Genomic DNA, 23,201 nt, shown 5'->3' with positions numbered 1-23,201 from the left:
TCGATGATAGATTTTCAGATTGGTTTTATTGGGCCTTGGTTAACGATTTTAAAAATGTGACCACATTCGTAATCATTTAATGATTCACACAATTATTATGATAACATAACAGCAACTTCATTTGGTACCAAATGGACTCTTTGCGAAATGTTTTATTTTTAAGTTACTTTACTTTTTGCATGGACCAGATACTATGTGATGTCTAAGCTTTATGTGTGGTTTTAGTATGTGCCATTTTTTTTAATAATATAATATCGACACATAATCTTAAACCTCGTTCAATCCAGTAGCTGTGTAATGACTAAATTCAGTTAAAACTCCTTGAAATCAAAAATTAAGGTTTTAGCAGAATAGTGGGTTTATTGTTAATGCATAGATATGCTAATATCACAGATAATAGCCTTTGAGTTAATGACTTGTGCTCAAATAGAAATAATGTGTAGCCTCATTTCTTAGTCTGTGGAACAGAATTATAATTAAAAAAAATTGCACATGTCAAAAATATTGAAGTTGTATTTGTGGCGTGGTCGTGTAATCCCAATCGTCTTGGAGGCAGATAATGTGAACGGCCGTGTGAGGACGGCCGCCAATCCCCCACCGGCGGGTGGTTGTCATACTTCCGCCACGGGTGCCCCTATCCCCAAGTATTCCCCGTTGGCATGGCCTTACACATATCTCACCCCTGATTGATCAGATGGAGAGCTAATAAAAAAAACTTGAGGCATAGAGGAACTAGGCTTGTGGTATTTGAAAATACCTTTACATTATTGAAACTGGAGAATTTGTATGCCAGTGTAGAAAATGTCACACATTTTGGAGGAATTTTGTAATTCTAAACACTTGTGATTTCGGACTTCTGAGTGGGTCTTGCAATTTAATACCAATAATTTACACGGATAATATTACCATCAAGCCTTGGTTTTACACGAAATGGCCTCTGTAAAGGGACCTTGTATTTTGTTTCTTAAACACCTTATCCAAAGCAAATATTCTTGTTTCGGTTTCAACAGAAAATCGTATTTGGTTGCCTTTAAAATGTAGGCTTTGACTTCATCCTCATTTTTTTGCTGAATCCAAATTTCATATTCAACTTCAGTAGAATTAAGGTATGCCAAATTCCATGGTGTGGCGAATCTCACTGACAGGGTGCCATTTCCACCGACTTTACTGCTGCAGACTGTGCTTTGAACTTTCCCAGGGTGAATAATGCCGTTAATTTCCCTATCTTGATCCTTTATTTCTTCAGCTTTATTAGCTAGTTTATTTCTCTCTTCAATTACTTCTGCAACCACATTTCCAAATACTTTCAAGTCCACATTAGTGTCCTGATAAGCGCGATACAACCACTCTGGATCAGAGCAGCATAGGTGTCTACCAACTTGTTTACTATTCTTAATTCTTTCTTGGACATCATTAGAAAGGTGGGCAATACCACCCAATTCAGGTGGGTTGTTTGGATGGGCTGTTGTTTTCTTTTCATTTTTGTTCTCCCAAGCTTTGTATGATAATTTCATACCAGGTAGTGTCGCCAAAGTTTTATAGGGGGTGTAATAGTGTGGATTTATTGCGAAAGGGAATACTTCCAAAACCGCTGCGTTACTTGGTAGAAACATTATCAAAGCCATTAATGATCCATGTATTCCTACAGCCAGACCAGAGTCATGAACGTATTTTATTATTTCTTTCAATGAATATTTTTCCTGATTAACCACAATGGCCCTTTTCTTATTAGCTTTTGTTACGACTAAGGCTACATATGCTTGGTTCGTTATAAGCCTGTTGTGCTTACGGGTTAATAAGACTGACATTCTTTTATTTGGCATTACTGTATCATTGGGAGTTATGTCCATGCGTTTGAGCATGTAATCCCTAAATCTCTTAATTTCGCTGGCAGTGGTAGTGTGGTTTTTTTTCAGTGGCCCTTGTGGAGCTTTGAATCCGTACTGGTACCAAGTAGTAGCTTTGTTGACCCCAACTCTTACTTCTTGAAAACAGTACAAACCGCTTTGGTTGAAATCTCTTATGAACATTTGGTTATCTCCCAACAAATAGTCATACAGTATTGTATATTGCCCCTGTCTTGGTTTCTTATCCATGTAGAGAATTTGCAAATTAGGAACATCAAGTTGCCTCGTTGTGGTGTACAATGGTAAGAGGTCGTCGTGTAAAGCGTGCATCAAATTATCTGGGTGAAACCTGTTGAATAGCAATACTTTCTTTTGGACAAAAGACACGTTAAAGTCCAATTCCTCTATTGTTTTTGAGGGCATTTCTACATAATGAAAATACTGCGAGTTGTGATCCAATACCGAAGACAGTTCAGCCAATGCCGGATCAAATCTGTCTTTTGGTATTCCAATGATGGTTGAATTTTCGTCTCTCAGAAAGACCCATTCTTCGGTTTTTGGCCGGTAACATAAGTTTTCGAACCGGCAGAATCGGGTAGTGTGTTTGTGCCCCGTGCACCATACGTTGGTTTTCAGTTGGTCTTTGGTATCGAAAAATTTTGAATTGTCATTTTGTTTTATTGCAAAATATTGAAATAATAAATACGAAGTGATCAAGACATGAAAGGCGTTCAAAAGTGGTTTTACGTGCGGTTTCTCCATAATACTGGTCAGTGCCCTGCAAATGAATTAAATAATTAGAGCACTTTAATTCGTAAGCCTAACTGTCAAAATAGGAAAGCACATGTATTTAGTAGCAGACCGCACTGCAGTCGGCATGAGCGGTATGACCGTATAAGGGCTGGATCTGGAGAAAATACGCTTTGGCTACGTTGCGACGGACTGCCCGTCTCGAGAGTTTGAGTTATCGGCGTTATGTTCATTAAAATGTGTAAATTGAATAATAGCAAAGGGCCTTTCGTTATTAACGTTAGCTTTGTAATAGTAATTAAATCCATCTAAACAAGGTTTATTATTATTATAACGAACGAAATTAACTAAATAAAACTAGCAAATGTTAAATTTTCTGATTTTTCAAGGCCCACTTTTAGATGGTGGTAGATCAATTGGTAATGCTCAAGATCAAGATTAGCAAAAATTATAAATCCAACCGTCCCAACGCCTTATAAAACAATAATGTAATTTATAGCATTAAATGTAAATGTGGTGCTGAATATGTAGGTGAAACTGGTCGTGACGTAAGTACACCGGATACGTTGTAGATTGGGAATCCATAACTGTAATTGACCGGGAAAGTAATCTAAACCAAAGAAAGATAAAAGAAGCAATTTATATAACAAAATTAAAACCAGACTTTCAATTTAAAAATATCTGGTCTTTTAATAATATAATTATTTAATTTTATCTTATTTAGTATACTAAAAAATATGTAATTAATTTTGGTATTGTGAATCAATGTACGATTGTAAACGGCTGAAGACGTAGGAGGCCATGTTATTTCCGAAACGTACGGAAACTTTGATGGATTAAAAAAAAATTAATAAAGCAGTTTTGCGCAATTTTAAAGTTTTTAATTTATTTTAAATTTTTTGTTATTTTTCTATAAAAAATTATCTGCGTTAGATTAATACGAAATATTTTTCCGACAAACACGTGACGTATTAGGTTACGCATGATACTTAATTAAATTGAAATGAAATAAAATTAAATAAACAAGATGTCAAGGACAATTAAGTACACACATTATCCCCGATGTATTAAATATATTTTAAATATTTAATTAAAATTTTGAACAAATTTTCTACCATCTTGTACATTAACTTAATAAACCAAAGAAGAATTTGATCGAAAATGAATTTCTCGAGTTACTTGTTTTTGGAAATAAGGTAGCGAACACGTTAATTTAAATTTGTTTAGACAAACCGAATTGTTCGAGTTACCTGGTTTTGGAAATAAGTTAGCAAAACGCGAACACGTTAATTTAAATAATTTGTAGACAAACCGAATTGTTCGAGTCACCCGGTTTTGGAAATAAGGTATCAAAACGCGAACACGTTAATTTAAATAATTTTAAAACAAACCGAATTGTTGGAGTTACCTGGTTTTGGAAATAAGTTAGCTAAACGCGAACGAATTAGATGGCACCTGTACGAAATTCAAATATTACAATGGTGCGTACGCGAGTTGTTGGGTCCCGCGAATTGGCCAGAAATCTAACTTAAAATTTCTAAATGCAACCGAAAACGTAGTTCAGAAATGATGAGTACTAACTAAAAATATAATTTCAAACCAAGGCGGTTCTAATGTAAAAAAAAAAATAGTGTACATTTAAAGTTGAAAATCGCCAAAAATGACTAAAATTTAAAAATGATTAAACTTCTTTGACCCTTCTAGACCTAATTGTTGAAGAGTTATATAGAAAACGGCCGCGGCGGCATCGGCTACACTGTACGTGAGCCCAATACACACAGCTCCCTTAGGGATTGTGTGTAAAAAGCCCATAATGTTAGCTCCTAATTGTAGGCCGATGCGCATTACGAGCGGGAATGCTGTTGGAACACTTCTACAGGGGCGATGTCTAAAATTGACCTATTTTATTTTTGTATAACCTCGAAGAAAGAAAAACGCGATTAATTTACCTGGGAAAACTGGTCGTCGACGGTGGTTTTTTGACACTCCTAGTGCTTTGCAACAAAGATTTGTACTCCATTATGTCAATTTTAACTTCGCCGTTCTTTGGTTTGGCCAGCGGAATTGAAATAGTTGAAAATAATTTATCGGAGAATTTCGGAATGGTCGCTTATTAACGCGTTTTCTTCATATGGAGACGCAGAGGTGTTTCAGAAACACCGTCCGCCGTCTCAGTCAGGGTCTCCCCGATTCAAAGCCGGACTTAAATATTCGCCCCCCCCCCCTCCCCACAAAGAGCTAGCTTGGTATGGATTTTCGAACACAGCACGCTATACTTATTTTTAACATTTGCCTAGTCTATTATTGTATAGAGGAAAACTCTGTACCTCTACTCTTATTGACCTGTTGATTTTCCCAAGCAGAACTTTTAACTAGCTGGACTCTTATTGCGTGACCTATTTCTTATACTAGTCGATAATTTCGGAAAGTACATTTTTCCGATTGAATTAAATTCAAAGATTTCAAAAATAAAACTTTTCAACACGATATTTTTTATTTTCATAATTTGTAAACGAATGACAGTAACGAAAAAGATACGTTTGTATATATAATTTTAATAGATAGGTTTTTAAGAAAAAAAATAGCTTTTTTTTAAAATGTTTTGTTGTAAAAATAGGTATAGATGTGTATCATTATGTATAGAAAATATTTATATCTATATTATTTTCGTTTTAGTTTGGCAAATGTTACGGGTTTTAAGAATACGTGACACCGGGACAGACAACGTTACAAATACTATTAGCATGATTGGTGGGGATGTAACAGTCGTCTATTGAGAGGCACCTTTTTTGAGCCGATATACATACACTTAAAATGTCAATTCCTTAAATGCATTTTCATTATTACAGTAATGTTAAGCCAACTCAAAACGAGTAGAACTTATTGAAGTGTAGACGTTTTTCTAGCGCGGACTTAACCTCTAATGTTTTCCGTTGTCGCCTTAGTTACGATAAAATAGAAACTCTATAATGTATAATCATAAGTAAAGTAATAATAGTAAGTACGACACTGAAAGAGTTAGGTTAATGATAGTTTGTCGCGGAGTGATTGCGTAATCGGACGTTTCTGAAGAGGAAAATCGTATTTTTATACTAGTCAATTTTATGTTCAGGTTCAATAGTTCATTATTTTACCAAAGAAAACGTTATTTTTACTGTCGAAAGCGTTACTGTAATTAATCAACCTTGGCTCGTTATACAAATGTTTATAATCGGCTTATTAACACTTCCAAAGACTAGTAAAAGTTAGTGGAGAGTTCTCAGTCCTTATCCACATAATCGTTTATATGGTCATTGGCAAAATAGAAAAGGTAGTGTCATACTTATGTTAATTATGTTACCATAAGTCTATAATATTTTTCAATAAGTATGTCTCTTTAGGTTTTATTTTCCAGAGTCATTAACAAAACGACGCCGAATCCCTCTATAGAGTCTCTCTTGAGACTAGCTATCAGTAAACGTTTTGCATGTGAAGCCTAAAAAGTGTCATACTTATGTGACAATATTATCGACTTATGATATAACTTATGGTATAACTGTAAGCACGTGAAATATTGATATATAGTCCGATATTAAAATGTTAGGAAAGTAGTTATAACGTCGAACCCTTCGCGAGGCCGAGATGTTTTAATTTCCATTGTTGCCGTCTTCGGGTTTGTCAGGCAGAGCTTGCAGCGGTCGAATGAAAATAGTTTGGCTTCCGTCCACGTCGGTCAGTTCTCGGGAGGTGAATTTGGCCGCGATCGATTTCTCTCCGCCTCGCTGCGGGGTCATTCGGCACTCCACTCGCGCCTCCCCCTCGGACGCCACTTCCCTAAACAATGGGATCTCCTCATTAGCCACCCGCTCATTATTGTTCGCTTACTATTTTAACACGTTACCCTTTAATTTTAATTATTTGCGGCTCGCCCAGTCCCGGACCTTCGATGGTGAAGACTCCTTTTCTTAGTGGTTTCGGGATTGGGTTGGTGAAATGCGCCACTACCGTGAACTCTTTGCCCTCTTGAAGGTCACCTTCGGTCTAAGGATTATAATTTTTTTTAGTACCATTTCTTTGGAATTTGTTAATGGTCAAAGATAAGAGTATCCAACGGCCACGTCATGTCAATTGTAGCGTTCGAAGCGTCGTCTGTTGACATGACAAGGAAACTAAAATTTTATTAAATATCCACCCTTTACCATGGCGACACCTATCGTACAATGGTGAAACTAAACGGGCGCGTGATAAATAAAAAATAATAAAAATTTACTTTTAAATTTTACCCACAAACTATCTTCTGATTCGTCATCCCCCATTATTTACATGTTGTTAATTTTTTACGATAAACTTCTTGTAAACGTACTTCGATAACGATATCGGGCATTCGAACTCGGAAATCGTCTTGGGCGAAGTATTCGAATCCCGTTTCGTGAACCTGCGCCATGGCCGCGATGTTGAAACTGGCCTGGTCGACTAAACCACGTTCGTACTCGGCGTATGATAGTCGCATCAGTATGTCTTCCTCTGTTTTGGTTGCCATAAGTAAGATTATAATCTAACTTGTAGCGGGTGAGAGGGGTTGCGTTACCTTTTCCAGGATCTACTTCCACTTGGAACTTTTCCTTTTTGACCATTTTCTTCAACTCTCCCGTATACAGCATAGAGTCTGCTCTGAGAACCGCTTCCACGCTGTACGCTTTGCCATCTTTGTTTTTGTTCTTCACTTTGAGATGAACCTGAACAGCGAAGATAGTTTAATTTCCCGAAATACGTTGGGTTTCTTTTGTCAATATTATTTACGGCGAAGGGCGCTCCAATGACGATGTCATCCAACAACTGAAAGTCAAAGGCTATGTCTTCCAGTTCTTCGTTGAGGTAGTATCTCGAAAAGGCGTTGTGACACTGCCTCAGGGCCCTGAGCATAACTTCCCTCTCGTCCTTGGAGCCTTCCGGAAACTTGTAGTCGTCAGTGACGTCGTTTCTCGTTGAAGACCCGATGTCTTTAGTACTGATGAGCTGTCCAATTCTAAAATAGAGAAAATCCCATTTTGTACCGCAGTTTCTACAGGATTTGTTCCCTCTCTTACTTGTCCGATTGTTTTTGAATGAGTTTTAGGGGTTTGTTACTTCCCCTGTACCTCCAGTAGACTTTGTCCGCGTTCACTTCGGCGTACAAGAACTGAGTATCGTAGGGTTTGGAGACCTCGCCTCTTTTGATAGCCGCTACGCTGGCCGGCCCACATCGGTACTGACCATCGGACGCTTCTTGAGGCGTGGCGTCTATGGCTTGCCATCCACCGTAACCACCCGGTTCCAAGTCTGGCCTTTCCATCCATACTTCGTTCCAGACGTGGAAATTCCAAATAGAGTCGATGTTTAGCCTTTCCACCGGATCGCCTTCTTTGTCGTAAAACATATCTATGGTTAAACTGTTGTGAGTATCGTGGGCGGATGAGAAGTTGGTGATGGATCTGGCTGGAATGCCTACGGCCCGACACACTGCGAAAGGGAAAATTAACCCGTCAGAATATTGTTAAAGCCAGAATACATTCGGGTACGTAAGAATATGGGTCATGGCGTTAGCGACTGGTAGCACCCTCGCGTACTTTGTGGCGTAAACATCTGCTTGTTAAACTGATGGATATCGCTTCGAAAGGTTTTCCCATATTCTTTGTGCCTGAATTCGTTCGTGGTAAAAGGAAATTGATAATTTTGTTTCATCCTACCCGTCGTACAAACGCCGGAAAAGACCCAACATTGTCCGAACTTGACTGATTTTTTGTTCTTGTAGAACTGTTGCAGGATTCGTTGGCTGCCTGCCCATTCTGTCGGCGGGGTGCCGTTCTTGTAATCGCCCGTCCAGTTTCCCACGATCAATCCGGCGTCGTCCGGAGAATTTATCTGCCATTTAGATATTAAAATGAAACTACCGAATCGTGACTGGCGAGGCTCAGTAAACATAGGAGCAACAAACACAGCACCCCACACAGGGAGAACGCAACCCGTCAAAAGTCGTGGATTTTCTTGCGGACAGTTTTCATTGGCTATAGACGCTTTAGCGCCTGCTGCCGTCGGAAGGGGAAAATTTTGAAATTGTCTTCCCCCCGCCCGTAAAATGTTCAGCGTAAAGGCTCGTCCAATGAAAGTCGTACACAACACTGCGTTAGCGTATTTAAACGCTAGCTGCGTTCTCCTTGTGTTTGGTGCTCCTAGAATAAACACACTTACAACCGCCGAGAGGTGTCGCACGACTCGTATCGGATCCGCTCGATCCACAATACTCAGCTTCCCTACGTGACTCAGCAGATAGATGGAACATTGAAGGACGTTCTCTTCGAACTGAGTATTTACGATGAGATTTTTGTTAGCATTAAAGTAGTAATTCATACTTAGGTATAATGAATATGTATAGACGATCCGCGGACATCATGGCCTAGTTTTGTCTGTTAGTGTTTTAATCGCGTTGGAAGACGTACGTTTTAGGGAACCAATGAGATACCGAACCAATTTGATTGACTCTTAAGGGGGGGGGGGGGGCAGAAACGTCAAATATCGTCTCAACACAGTCATTCTGCCTAAGTATAAATATTTTTTTTCGATATTGTTGGATTCTTATACCTGTCCGAAATTCCATACACTAGGCCTGAGACTATTGTGGCTTCCACGCCAGATTAAACCCGTATCATTTAGCAGGTATTCTCTCCTTTGGTCTGGCTCTGAGACGTACACTGTATCAGCTATAATTAACACCGTCAAAAATTAGTTGGTTTTTCCCAGTGGGCTAACTCATTGATGGTTCGTTCTACCTTTGCACCAAGGATTGTATAAAATGAAGAACGATTCCTTGCAAGGGTACTTAAGAACCGGTGGGTTGGAAATTTCGTGTTTCCTAGGTTTGGTATCGACGACCAAAACCCATTCTCCAATTATGGCGTTTGCGGTTGGTGTGACCTATTAGAAATTACGTTAGAACGAGAACGAATACATCTTTTAGACGTGACTCGTGTTACTTCGACAATAAGGGCCTTCTCCTCCACATTCTGTATTCTGGATTGCCAAGAGTCGGATGGCAAAGTGTTGTCATCGGGACTCGTAATGGGAGACATGATAGTGGTACCTTGGGCGTATGATGGATTCTTGGCGTCTGTAATAAGTAATTCGTTGTCAGATTATTTTTCAAATTATATTTAAGAAATGCAACCAACCTTTCACGTTGAAGACCAAAACAATGGCGTCTTTACCCACGTCGTAGTCCCGGTTGGACGTAATTTTGATTTGAAACGGAAAACCTCTTCTGATAACCAGTTGCGGATTTGCGGCGTTAACGGCGTGATAGTCGGCAGTGTGGTGACGCCCGGCGTTTTCTTTGACCATGAAATCCACGCTCTGTATGGTGAGGACATTCTGTCCCACGATCTCGACCACGTTTCCATCCTCGACTCCTAAACGATGGGAATGGTTGTTATAATTGTGGATGAGGTAACGCGGTCGGAAATAAAAGGGTCGGTAATAACTGGAACTGTAATTATGTGTGGGTCTGTAATTGTAAAAGTAACGCGAGTATCGACTCGACATCCTAATCCTCGGATATTAATGTTCCTGGCAGTGAGTGTTTAACGGTTATGGCCCTAAGGGGGAAACCCTTCCAAATCGACGATTCGTTTAGTATAATGGTTCAACCCGAAGAGCTCCGAGTTCCAAATTGTTATTGAACAGATGTGTAAGAACTTTATTGGTTTTTTTGCGTGTTCCTTTCCCCTCAATTTACGCACTTTGTGTTTATGGCAAAATTGCCAAAATAAACAGCGGCTGATTTTGGTTCTAATAACAACCCTAAAATAACGTTATGGTGGTCTCGGAATTGCGCTTTTAAAATTTGAAACAAGCTTTGTGAAAGCTGGGAATTCTCGATGGATTTTTCCTACGAATTTCAACCGTAAAAAACTTTTTAGCGCCTTATTTGAAGTGATCTTCATCCTAGAATGTTTGTTGTTCTTCGGGTTCCGGCTCATTTCAAGGCAGGGCTAGGTGACGTTTACGAACGTCCTCATCCGATCTTTAGTCCTTGCCAGGGCCCAACCCTCTCCAAATATGGATCGCGATTGTATACAGTACCGGGTATTTACAAAGATGCTTGCGCGATATGTTTAAATATTAGCTTATGAGGTTTGCCCGCGTTGTGTCAATCGTCGTAAGACTATTAGAACGATCATATCAGTTAAAACCAGCGTATATTTAGCCAATCCTGTAAGTTCACTTAACCCTGGGCACTGATGTACTGCGCACAGTGCGCAGACTGGCCCAATTTAGTCGTAACAAAAATAATTATCGGTCGCTGGGGTGGCCTGCGCTTAAAGCGCTCAACAAGTTAGTATGTTCTTCGAATACTGGTTTATACATAGTAAATATTATTTGTTGTAAATATATGTAATTTAAAATTGTGTAAATTGTAAATAGCTATACATTCTTCGGTCTTTTACTACGCTTGCGCTAGTTTATCGTTTATATCGAGAAGTATATTAGTGTATAACGTATTATTTTTATCTTTATCTCTGCTTGTGAATCCTATTTTAAATTAGATTCCTCCCTGCTATAAAAGGGACTTTTGTAAAAGAAGCAAATAAATATTCATTCATTCACACCGTGTGGAACACTTCTACAGGCGCTAAATTGAATCTTAATCTTATGTTGATTAATTATTTTATAGGAACATATTGTCAAATTCTTTACACTTACTTCCTGTTTTCGTAATTGCGCCTGTTATTTTGAGTACTCAAAAGCGAAGGGCGTGACTTTTAAATTTCATAGCTACCAAGGACATAGGTTCTTAATTCCAACGCGTGAAATGCAAATACAAAGAAACCCTTGTCTTCGTTATTAGACCTGTAAGACTATTTGATGTCAAATCGTGATAACTTCTAATTAAAAACAGGGCTAATGACAAGTTTCGTTGACGCTCTCTTATTCGGTTATTGCTTTTATTACTTAACAGGGGAATTTCGTTGAAAACACCACGAAAGGGGTCAGCATTTTATACAAAAGTTTTTTTAAAACCATTTGGGAGATTTGAAGAACACCTGCTAGGTTGTTTTTGACAGCTTTCTATAGCTAGTGTTTTATCGTAACCGTTGGGGTAGTTTTTACCGATCATGAAGGCAACCATCGCGATTTCTAGTACGCTACGGAGACTAAGGTGATTCAATATGGCGTCGACCATAGTTTTAGTGTCCCCAATTCGATGTAATATAGTTTAATGTTTGTGGTCGTGATTTTGATCAATTAACAACAAATTAGAAATCGTGACGTGTATAGGGGTCACGATTGGAATACGTGCTCTCTTGGCCTTTTTATTAAACAAATATTATTTAAGCACGGCGAAAATATTAAATTTTAATATTTTAAATGAATATTTTTGTTTTCTTACCCGTGGCTAAATTACGGAGTTATTAAACATTTTGCAGGGTATTCGGGTCCTTAGTGGTAATAACGCTACACTCTTGGAAGGGGATTGAACCGTGTTTAACTAGCTATTGTTCTGCCCCGAAATTGAACGATACACCTCTGATAAGAAGTCCGTTTGAAACTGTTTGGGAAAACGCGGCAGACAACCATTAACATTGTTAGATAGAGATAGATAAGGCTTAATTAATGAAGTGGAGGCTCTCAACCCAATTTCTTCGTTGATTCTCACCCAAAATTCTCACAAAGCCACACAGACTTAAATCTAAGGTCACTAGCGTTTATTTCGATACACTTCCAACCAGGGATGGCAATTTTACTTGGAGATCGGCTCAGCTCACGCTCCCTAGCTAGATTTGAGAGGGTTAATTGTCCGTTCTGTTTTCGCGTTTATTTGAGAAGAAAAATCGGCGCTCATATCTAAACGTTAAATCGGAGCTTCTCTCTTTTCGTGTTCTTTTCGTAAGTACAATCGGAGCTTCTCTCTTTTCGTGTTCTTTTCGTAAGTACAATCGGAGCTTCTCTCTTTTCGTGTTCATTTCGTAAGTACAATCGGAGCTTCTCTCTTTTCATGTTCATTTCGTAAATACAATCGGAGCTTCTCTCTTTTCGTGTTCTTTTCGTAAGTACAATCGGAGCTTCTCTCTTTTCTGGTCATTTCGTAAGTACAATCGGAGCTTCTCTCTTTTCGTGTTCTTTTCGTAAGTACAATCGGAGCTTCTCTCTTTTCGTGTTCTTTTCGTAAGTACAATCGGAGCTTCTCTCTTTTCGTGTTCTTTTCGTAAGTACAATCGGAGCTTCTCTCTTTTCGTGTTCTTTTCGTAAGTACAATCGGAGCTTCTCTCTTTTCGTGTTCTTTTCGTAAGTACAATCGGAGCTTCTCTCTTTTCGTGTTCTTTTCGTAAGTACAATCGGAGCTTCTCTCTTTTCGTGTTCTTTTCGTAAGTAAAACCGGAGCTTCTCTCTTTTCGTAAGGATAGTTGGAGCTTCTCTCTTTTCGTGTTCTTTTCGTAAGGATAGTTGGAGCTTCTCTCTTTTTATAAGGATAGTCGGGGCTTCTCTCTTTTCATGTTATTTTCGCAAGTACAATCGGAGCTTCTCTCTTTTCGTGTTCTTTTCGTAAGTAAAATCGGAGCTTCTCTCTTTTCGTAAGGATAGTTGGAGCTTCTCTCTTTTCGTGTTCTTTTCGTAAGGATAGTCGGGGCTTCTCTCTTTTCGTGTTCTTTTCGTAAGGATAGTTGGAGCTTCTCTCTTTTTATAAGGATAGTCGGGGCTTCTCTCTTTTCGTGTTCATTTCGTAAGTATAATCGGAGCTTCTCTCTTTTCGTGTTCTTTTCGTAAGTACAATCGGAGCTTCTCTCTTTTCGTGTTCTTTTCGTAAGTACAATCGGGGCTTCTCTCTTTTCGTGTTCTTTTCGTAAGTAAAACCGGAGCTTCTCTCTTTTCGTAAGGATAGTTGGAGCTTCTCTCTTTTCGTGTTCTTTTCGTAAGGATAGTTGGAGCTTCTCTCTTTTTAAAAGGATAGTCGGAGCTTCTCTCTTTTCGTGTTCTTTTCGTAAGTAAAATCGGAGCTTCTCTCTTTTCGTAAGGATAGTTGGAGCTTCTCTCTTTTCGTGTTCTTTTCGTAAGGATAGTTGGAGCTTCTCTCTTTTCGTGTTCTTTTCGTAAGGATAGTCGGGGCTTCTCTCTTTTCGTGTTCTTTTCGTAAGGATAGTTGGAGCTTCTCTCTTTTCGTGTTCTTTTCGTAAGGATAGTCGGGGCTTCTCTCTTTTCGTGTTCTTTTCGTAAGGATAGTTGGAGCTTCTCTCTTTTTATAAGGATAGTCGGGGCTTCTCTCTTTTCATGTTATTTTCGCAAGTACAATCGGAGCTTCTCTCTTTTCGTGTTCTTTTCGTAAGTAAAATCGGAGCTTCTCTCTTTTCGTAAGGATAGTTGGAGCTTCTCTCTTTTCGTGTTCTTTTCGTAAGTAAAATCGGAGCTTCTCTCTTTTCGTAAGGATAGTTGGAGCTTCTCTCTTTTCGTGTTCTTTTCGTAAGGATAGTTGGAGCTTCTCTCTTTTCGTGTTCTTTTCGTAAGGATAGTTGGAGCTTCTCTCTTTTCGTGTTCTTTTCGTAAGGATAGTCGGTGCTTCTCTCTTTTCATGTTCTTTTCGCAAGTACAATCGGATCTTCTCTCTTTTCGTGTCACACTTTGTAAAAGCATAATTTAGCGCTAATTTTCGCCCAAATGTAAAAAAGCCTCTCAAAACCTCCGAGTGTTGCCCATCACGTCTCCCAACCTTCTTAGATCTTTGAAAAGGGTCACATGAACTTCGCTTTAGAAAATTCCAAACGCTATTTTTAAATTTAAAGTTGAAAGAAAAACCAAAATCCCCACAGCAGTTAAAATTCACAATGGTAAAAACGTGTCGAGAAATGATTTAAAAAAAAAAAGATTGATAAGTGATTGTCTTGGTTTTGCTGACGCGTAACCCTCCTCCCAGAAGAGAGGGGGACCATCGACACTAGCGCGTTTCCAAATAAGAAACTCCTCTCCCACGTTTTAACTACCTGTAATTGTTACGGCACGCTAAAGTAAGAAAGGTAGTTTTTGATTATAGGCCTAGCTGAAAGGGAAACCGGAAAAGCAAAACGAAGAATAAGTATTTAGACAGCGCAGGGGCCGAACCAAAAACAATACTAATCGCCAAAACTACCGACTCAAATCGTTTCTAAAGCAATCAGGCTTTTCCCGCTACTCTTCTCCCAATGCGGGCTTGGACTGATATTTACATTTTCTCTTCATCGTTGGTGCAACTGAAGATACATCGTGTTAAGAAAGGGTTTCTACCCACTTAACACTCTAAGTTTAGTTTTAGTTGATATTTTAGTAGGAAGTTGAAGTGGGGTAAAGTTTGTCGGCCGCGATTTTGAACCAACTCTCGGATGGGATGCGCTCGGTGGATGTCGTTTTTTGACAGTGTTTAAGATGGCGTGGGTGTTCTTACGCGACACCCACTTCAAGGACGACCGACGTAGTCCTGACTGACGTTAATTCCTTAAGAATTTAACGGGAAAAATACCTTACCACTTGTCAGTGTGTATTCCTTTGACGTAATTAAGCAGCCACAGCTTGTTTATTTATATATTATAGCCCAAGGCTGAACACTGATTAAATGATAGATTTCTTCTTCTTTTAATATATTTGAACCCCTATCAATAATACGGTTGACATATCACGCAGCGTCTTTCTGATACAGGCATCCCCAAAGACAAAGTTCTCACGCTCTAACAGTAAGTTCCTTCCCCCTAAAAAAATTAATTCAGCCCGATATCTCATTGGTTCCTTAAAACTGACGTCTTTCTACGCTACTGAAGCGCGCGCTGGTGACGTTTGTCCTTGTCCCCCTCTTGCGCCGGGGGTTATTTGGACCATGATGCACCACAGTCATGCTCCCGACAGTACAAAATAAATACATTCTTGGATGTTGGATGCAATACGACTTCGCAAAAAATGGAAAAAATCTTTTAAAATATTTATGAATTCTGGTTTGACTAACAAAACGGAATGCGTAATTTCCAGTCATTTATCGCATTCCAACGGGCCAATTTAGAAGAATGCCAATAGAATTTTTAATTTTTCACGGTTTTTTCTTCGGAAATAATTTATGTCATGTTTTGACAGAATTGAGGGATCTAGCTTTGGATTTCAAAAGCGTTACCCGACCTACTAGTAATGGTAAGCCTTGGACAGAAATATCTTATCGAGTTTTAGTGAGGCCTCTTAAACTGGACGGGGATGAAATGTTTTCGTGGGTGAACTCGAACCCCTTCTCATTTGACCCGGAATTCGGGCTCGTAGGTGTTTTTGTTCAGGGCGGGTAATTTCTACGGAGCTATAATATCAACAGCCAAGTTTTAAGTTTGTTGAAAATATATTTGGTGGACGTTACCTTGTAGGACGTAATTAGTACAATTTAAGTTTGTTAAGTCAGGTGTATTCTTGTAACTATTTTGATCAATTAAAAAAATATAATTTAAAATGTTTAAAATGTTTTACACATTAAAGTATTTATTAAAGGGCCACAAATCTGGTTGAAACTCCGATAGTTAATACTTTTCCGTACCTCGTGATAGCAAATCCGGCCAATCATATTTTGTGATTTTTCGAAAATTACTTGGTTTTGAAATGATATGTTGAATTTGTTTTGGGGGGTTTTAGGTAGTTATTGACTAGCGATTTATATTACATGGTTTGTTAGTAATAGCAGAAGTATATAACTTACCGATTTTGTTCAAACTTTTCCATTGAAAATAACATAGGAATCTAACCAATTTTAAGGGCACCCCCTGTAAAAATTTTAATCAATTTCGAACTTTAACATTATTTTTTTATTTATATTTTCTATTTTTAGCATTTTCAAAAATTTAAATTTCCCTTTAGTGTTTCAAGTTACATGAAGGTCTACCAAACCCCCGAGTTTGAACAAAATCGGTGTAGTCTCCTTGTTAGATATAGGTTTTCATCTTCCTATACTGTTTGTTATTCACTTAAAACCTGTACTTTCGCCAGCTAAACCTGATTTATCAAAATTGGTTTTGGAATACAAACTAATTATTTTCAAAAACTATCTCAGAAAAAAAATTATTATATATCAGTAAATATACCTACAAAGTTTAATTTTTACGTTTTACATCTTCAGGCGGTATAATACACACGGTAAATTTTTCAGCGTGATGCGGTTTGAAGATATAACGGCCAGTTTATAACGCGCAGGAGGGTTGTCTTCGTGGTACGCGAACCCACAGCTCCCTACACTCTCTAATACCATTAACTTCAACAAGTTAGTATGGAAAGTGGATACTTCTCTCGTAATACATATTATTAACTTCTGGTACTATTATTTCACCCAAGTAACGGGCCGAGTTAAAATACCTAATCGTTGCGTCTTTCGCCTATGCTTAGAATAGTTCACTTTGAAACAATGGCGAGAGGTCCGACCCTCGAACAAATCTCGTACTCTCTAGAGAAAACATGATTTCTGAACTCTTGAAATCAACTTGAAAATCCCGAAATCTAGGCGAAAACAGAAATCACCACGAAAATTGCGCTCTGAATTATCACAGGGTTGCCACGGTACCTGAAGAGTCAGGGAATTTTAAAAATTAGTCTAAAAATAAGGGAAATGTCAGGGAATTTAATTTCGGTTGCAAATAGGAAACCTTTACTAAAATATATGTGAAAAAATACCAAATCTTGGCACAAAATAAGTCAGGGAAAATCTCCTGAGATGGTCAGGGAAAACCTGGAAAAGTCAGGGAATTTGATTGTGAAAAAACGGTAGCAACCCTGTAATATCAGAATCAGTTTCTGATTTTTGAAATCACTTTGAGATTCAAAATCCTGTACGCAAAATTTGCAAATGTTGAACCCTCTGAAACAATGGGGTGTAGACTTATATCTTCATAAAAGTTTGGAAATTTCCTCTTTTCGGACGGCAGTGATGGGTACACTTTGACCTTAAGACACCGACCGTAGACTTTTATTAAAATATGAACGCGAAGACATTCCACCCACTACTCTTTCGCGTAACGTGTTCTCGATAAAAACTTCCAAAAACTCTGGTTATTGTTGACCCTTATTTTTGCTGGCTCTTCGGCAAGCACTTGATAACAGTCGTCGGTTATAATTTTAGAAGTTTTTCGCCTCGCGACCACCCAGTATTTCAACCCGAAATACACCGAGCGAGTTTAGTCTGCGCTTACCAACCCTCGTCCCATCTATCAGGTTAGGTCCCGTCGTAAACCGCCCTGTGAAGAAAAAAACAGACGTCCCACTTACGCGATTAATATTACGAAAGTAGAGACTGAAATTCCGAAACTAAATTATCAAATCTTTGCAACTTCTAGTTAACTTTTTTAACTATTTAGTAACCTCCGTTGTTTCAAACTTCCGGTAGAAATTTATGTTTATTGACCTATTTCCGGATAGCAAGAATGTCGGGCCCTTTAGAACGCCACGAAATTGATGACGCGTCGAATATGTAATCTACTATTGGTCCATAAATAATTTCCCTGTCAATCTGTACGCTTTATGTCGATATGTCCTCCAATTTATTTTTCTGAGGAATACGAGTGCGTAAGTACTCTGTCTAGACATTATAGATGATCCTTTTTTGTAATAGAATATGTTCGAAATATTTGTCACTACTCGGCCTCTAATGTGGGATTATTTTTAGGCATTTTTAAAACTGTTTTAAAATCGCGTCTTTCCTAGGCTCTGTAATTTCATCACTGATATCCTGCTAATTTTGAAATTCGATATTTTTTAAAATTTTTATATTTTAGGAACAATTTTGTTATTTTTAAGATGAAGTTACTTTGATATTTTATAGCGGAAAGATTTAATATAAAAAATTTGTGTTTCATTCTATTGTTAGGTAATTTAAAAACCGATTTAAATTCTATTTAAAATATTCATGATTTTTCGATAATACCCAAAACATTCGTTTATATTCGCATAAATAAAAAAATGTATGTGATATTTAATTCGATTTTACCTAAACGTAGGTTTCTTCTATTGAAATATTAAATATTGAAATCCCAAAAATTACCGCTTAGAAAATCAATGAAAACTCGAATAAATTCGGAGAACATTTAAAACAACTTTTTCATTCGATATTACATAATTCTAACTGCTTTAAACGTAGTTTTCTTCAATTTAAATTATAAAGTATTAAATATCCAAAACACTTAGTTTAATTAAGAGATAATCTACCTTCAAAATAAAAAATCAAACAAAATTTATAGTTGTTATATCATTTGATATTACCTTATTTACACTGCTTTAAACATAATTTTCTTCTATTTAAAATATTGGTTACTATTCTCAGGATGACTACACCTATATTTACCTATATTTTCAATGTGTTCCTATAACTTCCTATAGTTACACAATTTTCCTATTTTTTACTTTATTTGTGCAATTTTTCGGGATTCACCTGTTGCAATTATGTATTTTGATATCAAATTCTACAATATTAGAAAGAATTTTAGAAATATTGGAAATGTTCCCTCGCCAAACCAAATTCCCTTTAAAAACCATGGATTTTTCACTTCATAAGTACAATAAACCTGTAATTTTAATAGAATTTACATTGATATTTTCCTTTATTTGGCAAACGATATCTCCCTTAAAATCCTATAAATATACTACAAATTACGTTTTGTAAAATACTCCTTTTTTATTCGGACATAAACCGCCTAGAAAATCATTTGAAAACAGAAAACAAAATCTAGAGTTGGTATTCCGGTTTTGGGCCTCATTTGTTGTAGATGATCGGATAAAATCGACCACGAGATTCATCGAGAATGTCTTGACTAGAAAAAATTATCGTAAGGCCTCAAAAACAGTGTCATAGTACGAGTAACGATCTTATGTACGTAACAAAATAACGCCAGTGTCTTATAATTAATTCTACGCTCGTTTTCGACACTAGCCGTGACTACTACGGAAATTTGCCTTTCTAAACCGGCGGAACAAAAGTTTTTAGGCCGTTATTGTTCCTAATTAGAAACTTACCCGGCGCGTACAATATTACACACTTTAACTTTCGGCCTTTCAAAAAGCATATTTCGAATTCTTTCTCAATTTAAATCTCATTATTATTGTCATTTTCGGCGCGATTTCCGAAAACATTTCTGAATTATAATTTATACTAAGCTTTGAAAAATATCGTCAAACATTTGTATATTTCCTCAGGGGTAATACTTTTTCTATTTGACATGCCCACACTTGAAAATTTATTAGTACGCCCAAACCATCCTACATTTAAAACACGCCGCTTCAAGGTTCTTGCGTAATTTTATTTAAATTACCGTAGCGTTATGGTCTTTTAGGGGTTTAAAATTATAAATATCGTCACTTATTTGTGTGATTTTGCGCGCGATTGTTTTTTTATAGGAAAATCTTTTGAAACGTAATTAAAATTAGGTTTTCACTTCAATTTCCGGCCGAAGTTCATTTAATAAAATATTTTGTTAAACATCTGAAAAGTGTAAAACATCGGTAAAGTGTAAAATAGTTTATAAAATTTCCCAAGGGTGTAAAGTAGTTTTGTAAAACGTCCCAACGGTGTAAAGTAGTTTTGTAAAACGTCCTAACGGTGTAAAATAGTTTTGTAAAAACTAAAATGTCCCAAGGGTGTAAAATAGTTTCGAAAAATGTCCCAAGGGTGTAAAATAGTTTTGTAAAATGTCCCAAGGGTGTAAAATACTTTTGTAAAATGTCCCAAGGGTGTAAAATAATTTGTAAAACTTCCCAAAGGTATTAAAAAAATTGTAAAACTTCAAAAGGGTGTAAAATAGTTTTTTTAAAAACTTCCCAAGGGTGTAAAATAATTTTTAATACTTCCCAAGGGTGTAGAATAGTTTTTTTAAAAACTTCCCAAGGGTGTAAAATAATTTGTAAAACTTCCCAAGGGTGTAATATTGTTTTTTAAAAACTTCCCAAGGGTGTAAAACTGTTTTTAAAAAACTTCCCAAGGGTGTAAAATAATTTGTAAAACTTCCCAAGGGTGTAATATTATTTTTTAAAAACTTCCCAAGGGTGTAAAACTGTTTTTTTAAAACTTCCCAAGGGTGTAAAATAGTTTTTAAAAAACTTCCCAATGGTGTAAAATAGTTTTTTTTTAATAAATTTCCCAAGGGTATAAAATTGTTTTTAAAAAACTTCCCAAGGGTGTAAAACAGTTTTAAAAAAACTTCCCAAGGGTGTAAAACAGTTTTAAAAACTTCTAAAGGGCTGGAAATTGTTTATGAAAAATATTTAAAAGAAAACGTGAAAACTTTATATTTATAGGAATATTCAAATAAAACTAAATACCTATAACTATTACTCACGCTAATCAAAATAGCAATAACTTTGAAAAATTATTTTCTTTTAAGGCGTATGATAAAACAAATACACTACAAAAACCTTAAAATAAATAAAAACCTACCTGGTTTTTCATCCGGCGGAGTCAACGGTATGGAGGCGGGGGAACCATCCGTACCCCCGTTCGGTTTAAACACAGCCCGAAAACACGACAAACAATTACCCATCTCGATGGGAAATTATTTAAAGTTATATTAACTTATATGTAAAAAAAATAGATATTAAACCCTTTGAGTAATCTAAAACCGTACTGTTATAAGCGCGTAAAAGTTGTAAAAATCCCCGTTTGGCGGAAGAATGCCGAAACGTTGTCATTCACAATGTGTCACTTTCACGCGGACAGTCGATGGTTTTATTTCTCATTTCGAACGAGGTTCCGGAAGAGATGCCTAGTCTGAGAATTCTACGCGTAATATCTGGCTGAAATGGAGATGTTCGCACTGTCTGCCTCCGTTATGCTGGCGTCAAGCAAATATGCTTTCTCTACACTCTCTCCATCCTTTTTGGCGCGTTCCACAAATTTGAAGTTTTTGGACCATCAGCCCGCTCCTCCTCTCGCAAACTGCGCTTTGAAAATATTTGCCCCTTGCGCGAGAGTTTCGTTACTTTTTAGAGCCGCAGCTCTCTTTTTCATTTTGACTTTAAGGGCAGTTAATGTTAGGGGATTCTATGGCTGTCGTTCTCAATAAAGTTAATATTACTCTTTAAAGGAGGGGTTTTGTGAAAGGGCTTATATCGGCTTTGCTTAACTTGTTTCGCTCTCCATCTTCCGCGATTATGTTTATATTTTTTATTTTTGCCCTTTAACGCTTAGTCGTTGGATGCAATCTATCTATTTGGTACAAATGTAATTGTACTACAGACTGATAAATGTTTTCTTTGGGTTCAAATTAGTTAAAGTTTAGCTTCCGGTAATTATTATAAAAATAATATATTATGTATCTTAGAGAGAGAAGAATTCATCTAACTATCCTGGTAATATCAAGGCAGAACTTGGCACCAGCACAGTTTTAATTTCCAAGTAGTTTTTGTAAGAGTCTGTTAGCGTCATCTAGTGAGAGGAATCGAAAGTATTTATAATGGCAACTTTCACAAATACAAATTTTTTGGAAAATGCTGGAACGATAATTATTATAAACTGGGTTATTTTTATAATATTAATAACTAATGACAGGAATCCATACTTCTACTTGGAATGCTTATCGCGGCAGATTTTTTCTCGATGTGGCTGACGATTTTTTTGTTAACTTAACTAACAACAACGTGAGAGGGGAGCGCGCGCAGAGGGGATTATTTATCTCGTAGGCGGGGGCAAAGCCGTCAGAGTGATCTTACCATACGCGATACGCCAGGGTAAGCATTCCAAGTAAAGGTATGGATTCTTGCTAATGAGTAAAATTACTTTATAACAAAAACACTGCGAAAAAATTCATAAATATAAATTTAATCATTAAATTATAAATTTCATTTTTACGTGAAATGCCAAAATTATAAAATTTACCGTATTTAAAAAATATAATATGATTATAATAATAAAAATAATAATACTTATGATAAATGTCTCGTGTTCCGTTCAACAGTTAGCGCTATAGACGTAAAATCAAGATGGACCATGAATTAGGCGGGGCATCGGTATAACCACATATCACCGAAACTACAAGCTACAGTAGCAGGTTCTTCCTCACGTAAATCGGTTCTTGCATGGACCAAGAATCTAATAGGGGACTTACCGTTCCCGATATTTTGACACGGTAGGTGTGGCCCAAATCATAAGGTTAACTGAGGTTCATCAGCCGCTTAGAAGCGCCTCAAGAATTCGGTTCAACTATCACTACGAGAGGAGAGGATTTGTCGGGGCTTAGGAACAGTACGTGCGATAAAGTTAGGCTTAGTATATTTAATTTTTTAAGTTTTTAGAAATGAAATGGGTTCCAGTGAATTTAATTAAAAAAAGCGCAGCCATTTGCGCCTTTCTGGTTATTTTTACTTAACACAATAGTTAATTAACATCAATTGAACTTTTAGAGAAACAATTTCAAAAATAAAAGGTCTAAGACTTACTAAGCCTAATCATTAAGCCGACAACAACGGCGTCATTTGGTTAAAAATATACGCTGAACGCTCCAGCTTCTCTACGAATCTACTCCGGAAATCAACTTCAGCGACGCCAAGTTTGTCCACATTGAACTAAAATTAACCGTGATTTTCCTATTCCCAATATTAACGCGTGCTTTTTAAAACCTTAGATTCTTG

The 23,201-nt window shown here is 37.2% G+C and overlaps 2 protein-coding genes across 2 annotated transcripts; both read right to left on the bottom strand.

The window, feature by feature from the left end:
- Positions 1-427: 427 nt before the first annotated feature.
- Positions 428-2,668, bottom strand: LOC149926651 (protein O-linked-mannose beta-1,4-N-acetylglucosaminyltransferase 2-like). The gene has a single exon (XM_090158526.1). The coding sequence runs from the start codon at positions 2,607-2,609 to the stop codon at positions 909-911; it is 1,701 nt and encodes a 566-aa protein (XP_090014652.1). The 5' UTR covers positions 2,610-2,668; the 3' UTR covers positions 428-908.
- Positions 2,669-5,127: 2,459 nt separating this feature from the next.
- On the bottom strand, positions 5,128-21,499 carry LOC149926650 (annulin-like). The gene is made up of 13 exons (XM_090159256.1): positions 21,013-21,499; positions 9,782-10,018; positions 9,587-9,720; positions 9,383-9,527; positions 9,195-9,313; positions 8,805-8,915; positions 8,303-8,477; positions 7,664-8,075; positions 7,377-7,602; positions 7,165-7,312; positions 6,940-7,100; positions 6,478-6,617; positions 5,128-6,410 (listed from the first exon to the last, which is right to left on the bottom strand). Exons 1-13 carry the CDS (start codon positions 21,113-21,115, stop codon positions 6,224-6,226), a joined length of 2,298 nt encoding a protein of 765 aa, XP_090015382.1. The 5' UTR covers positions 21,116-21,499; the 3' UTR covers positions 5,128-6,223.
- Between the last annotated feature and the right edge of the window lie 1,702 nt (positions 21,500-23,201).

The sequence above is a fragment of the Leiobunum rupestre genome, chromosome 9 (genome assembly GCF_980474605.1).
Source record: "Leiobunum rupestre chromosome 9, qqLeiRupe1.1.hap1, whole genome shotgun sequence".
NCBI lineage: Eukaryota > Metazoa > Arthropoda > Arachnida > Opiliones > Sclerosomatidae > Leiobunum > Leiobunum rupestre.
This window is presented reverse-complemented; position numbering and strand designations above follow the sequence as displayed.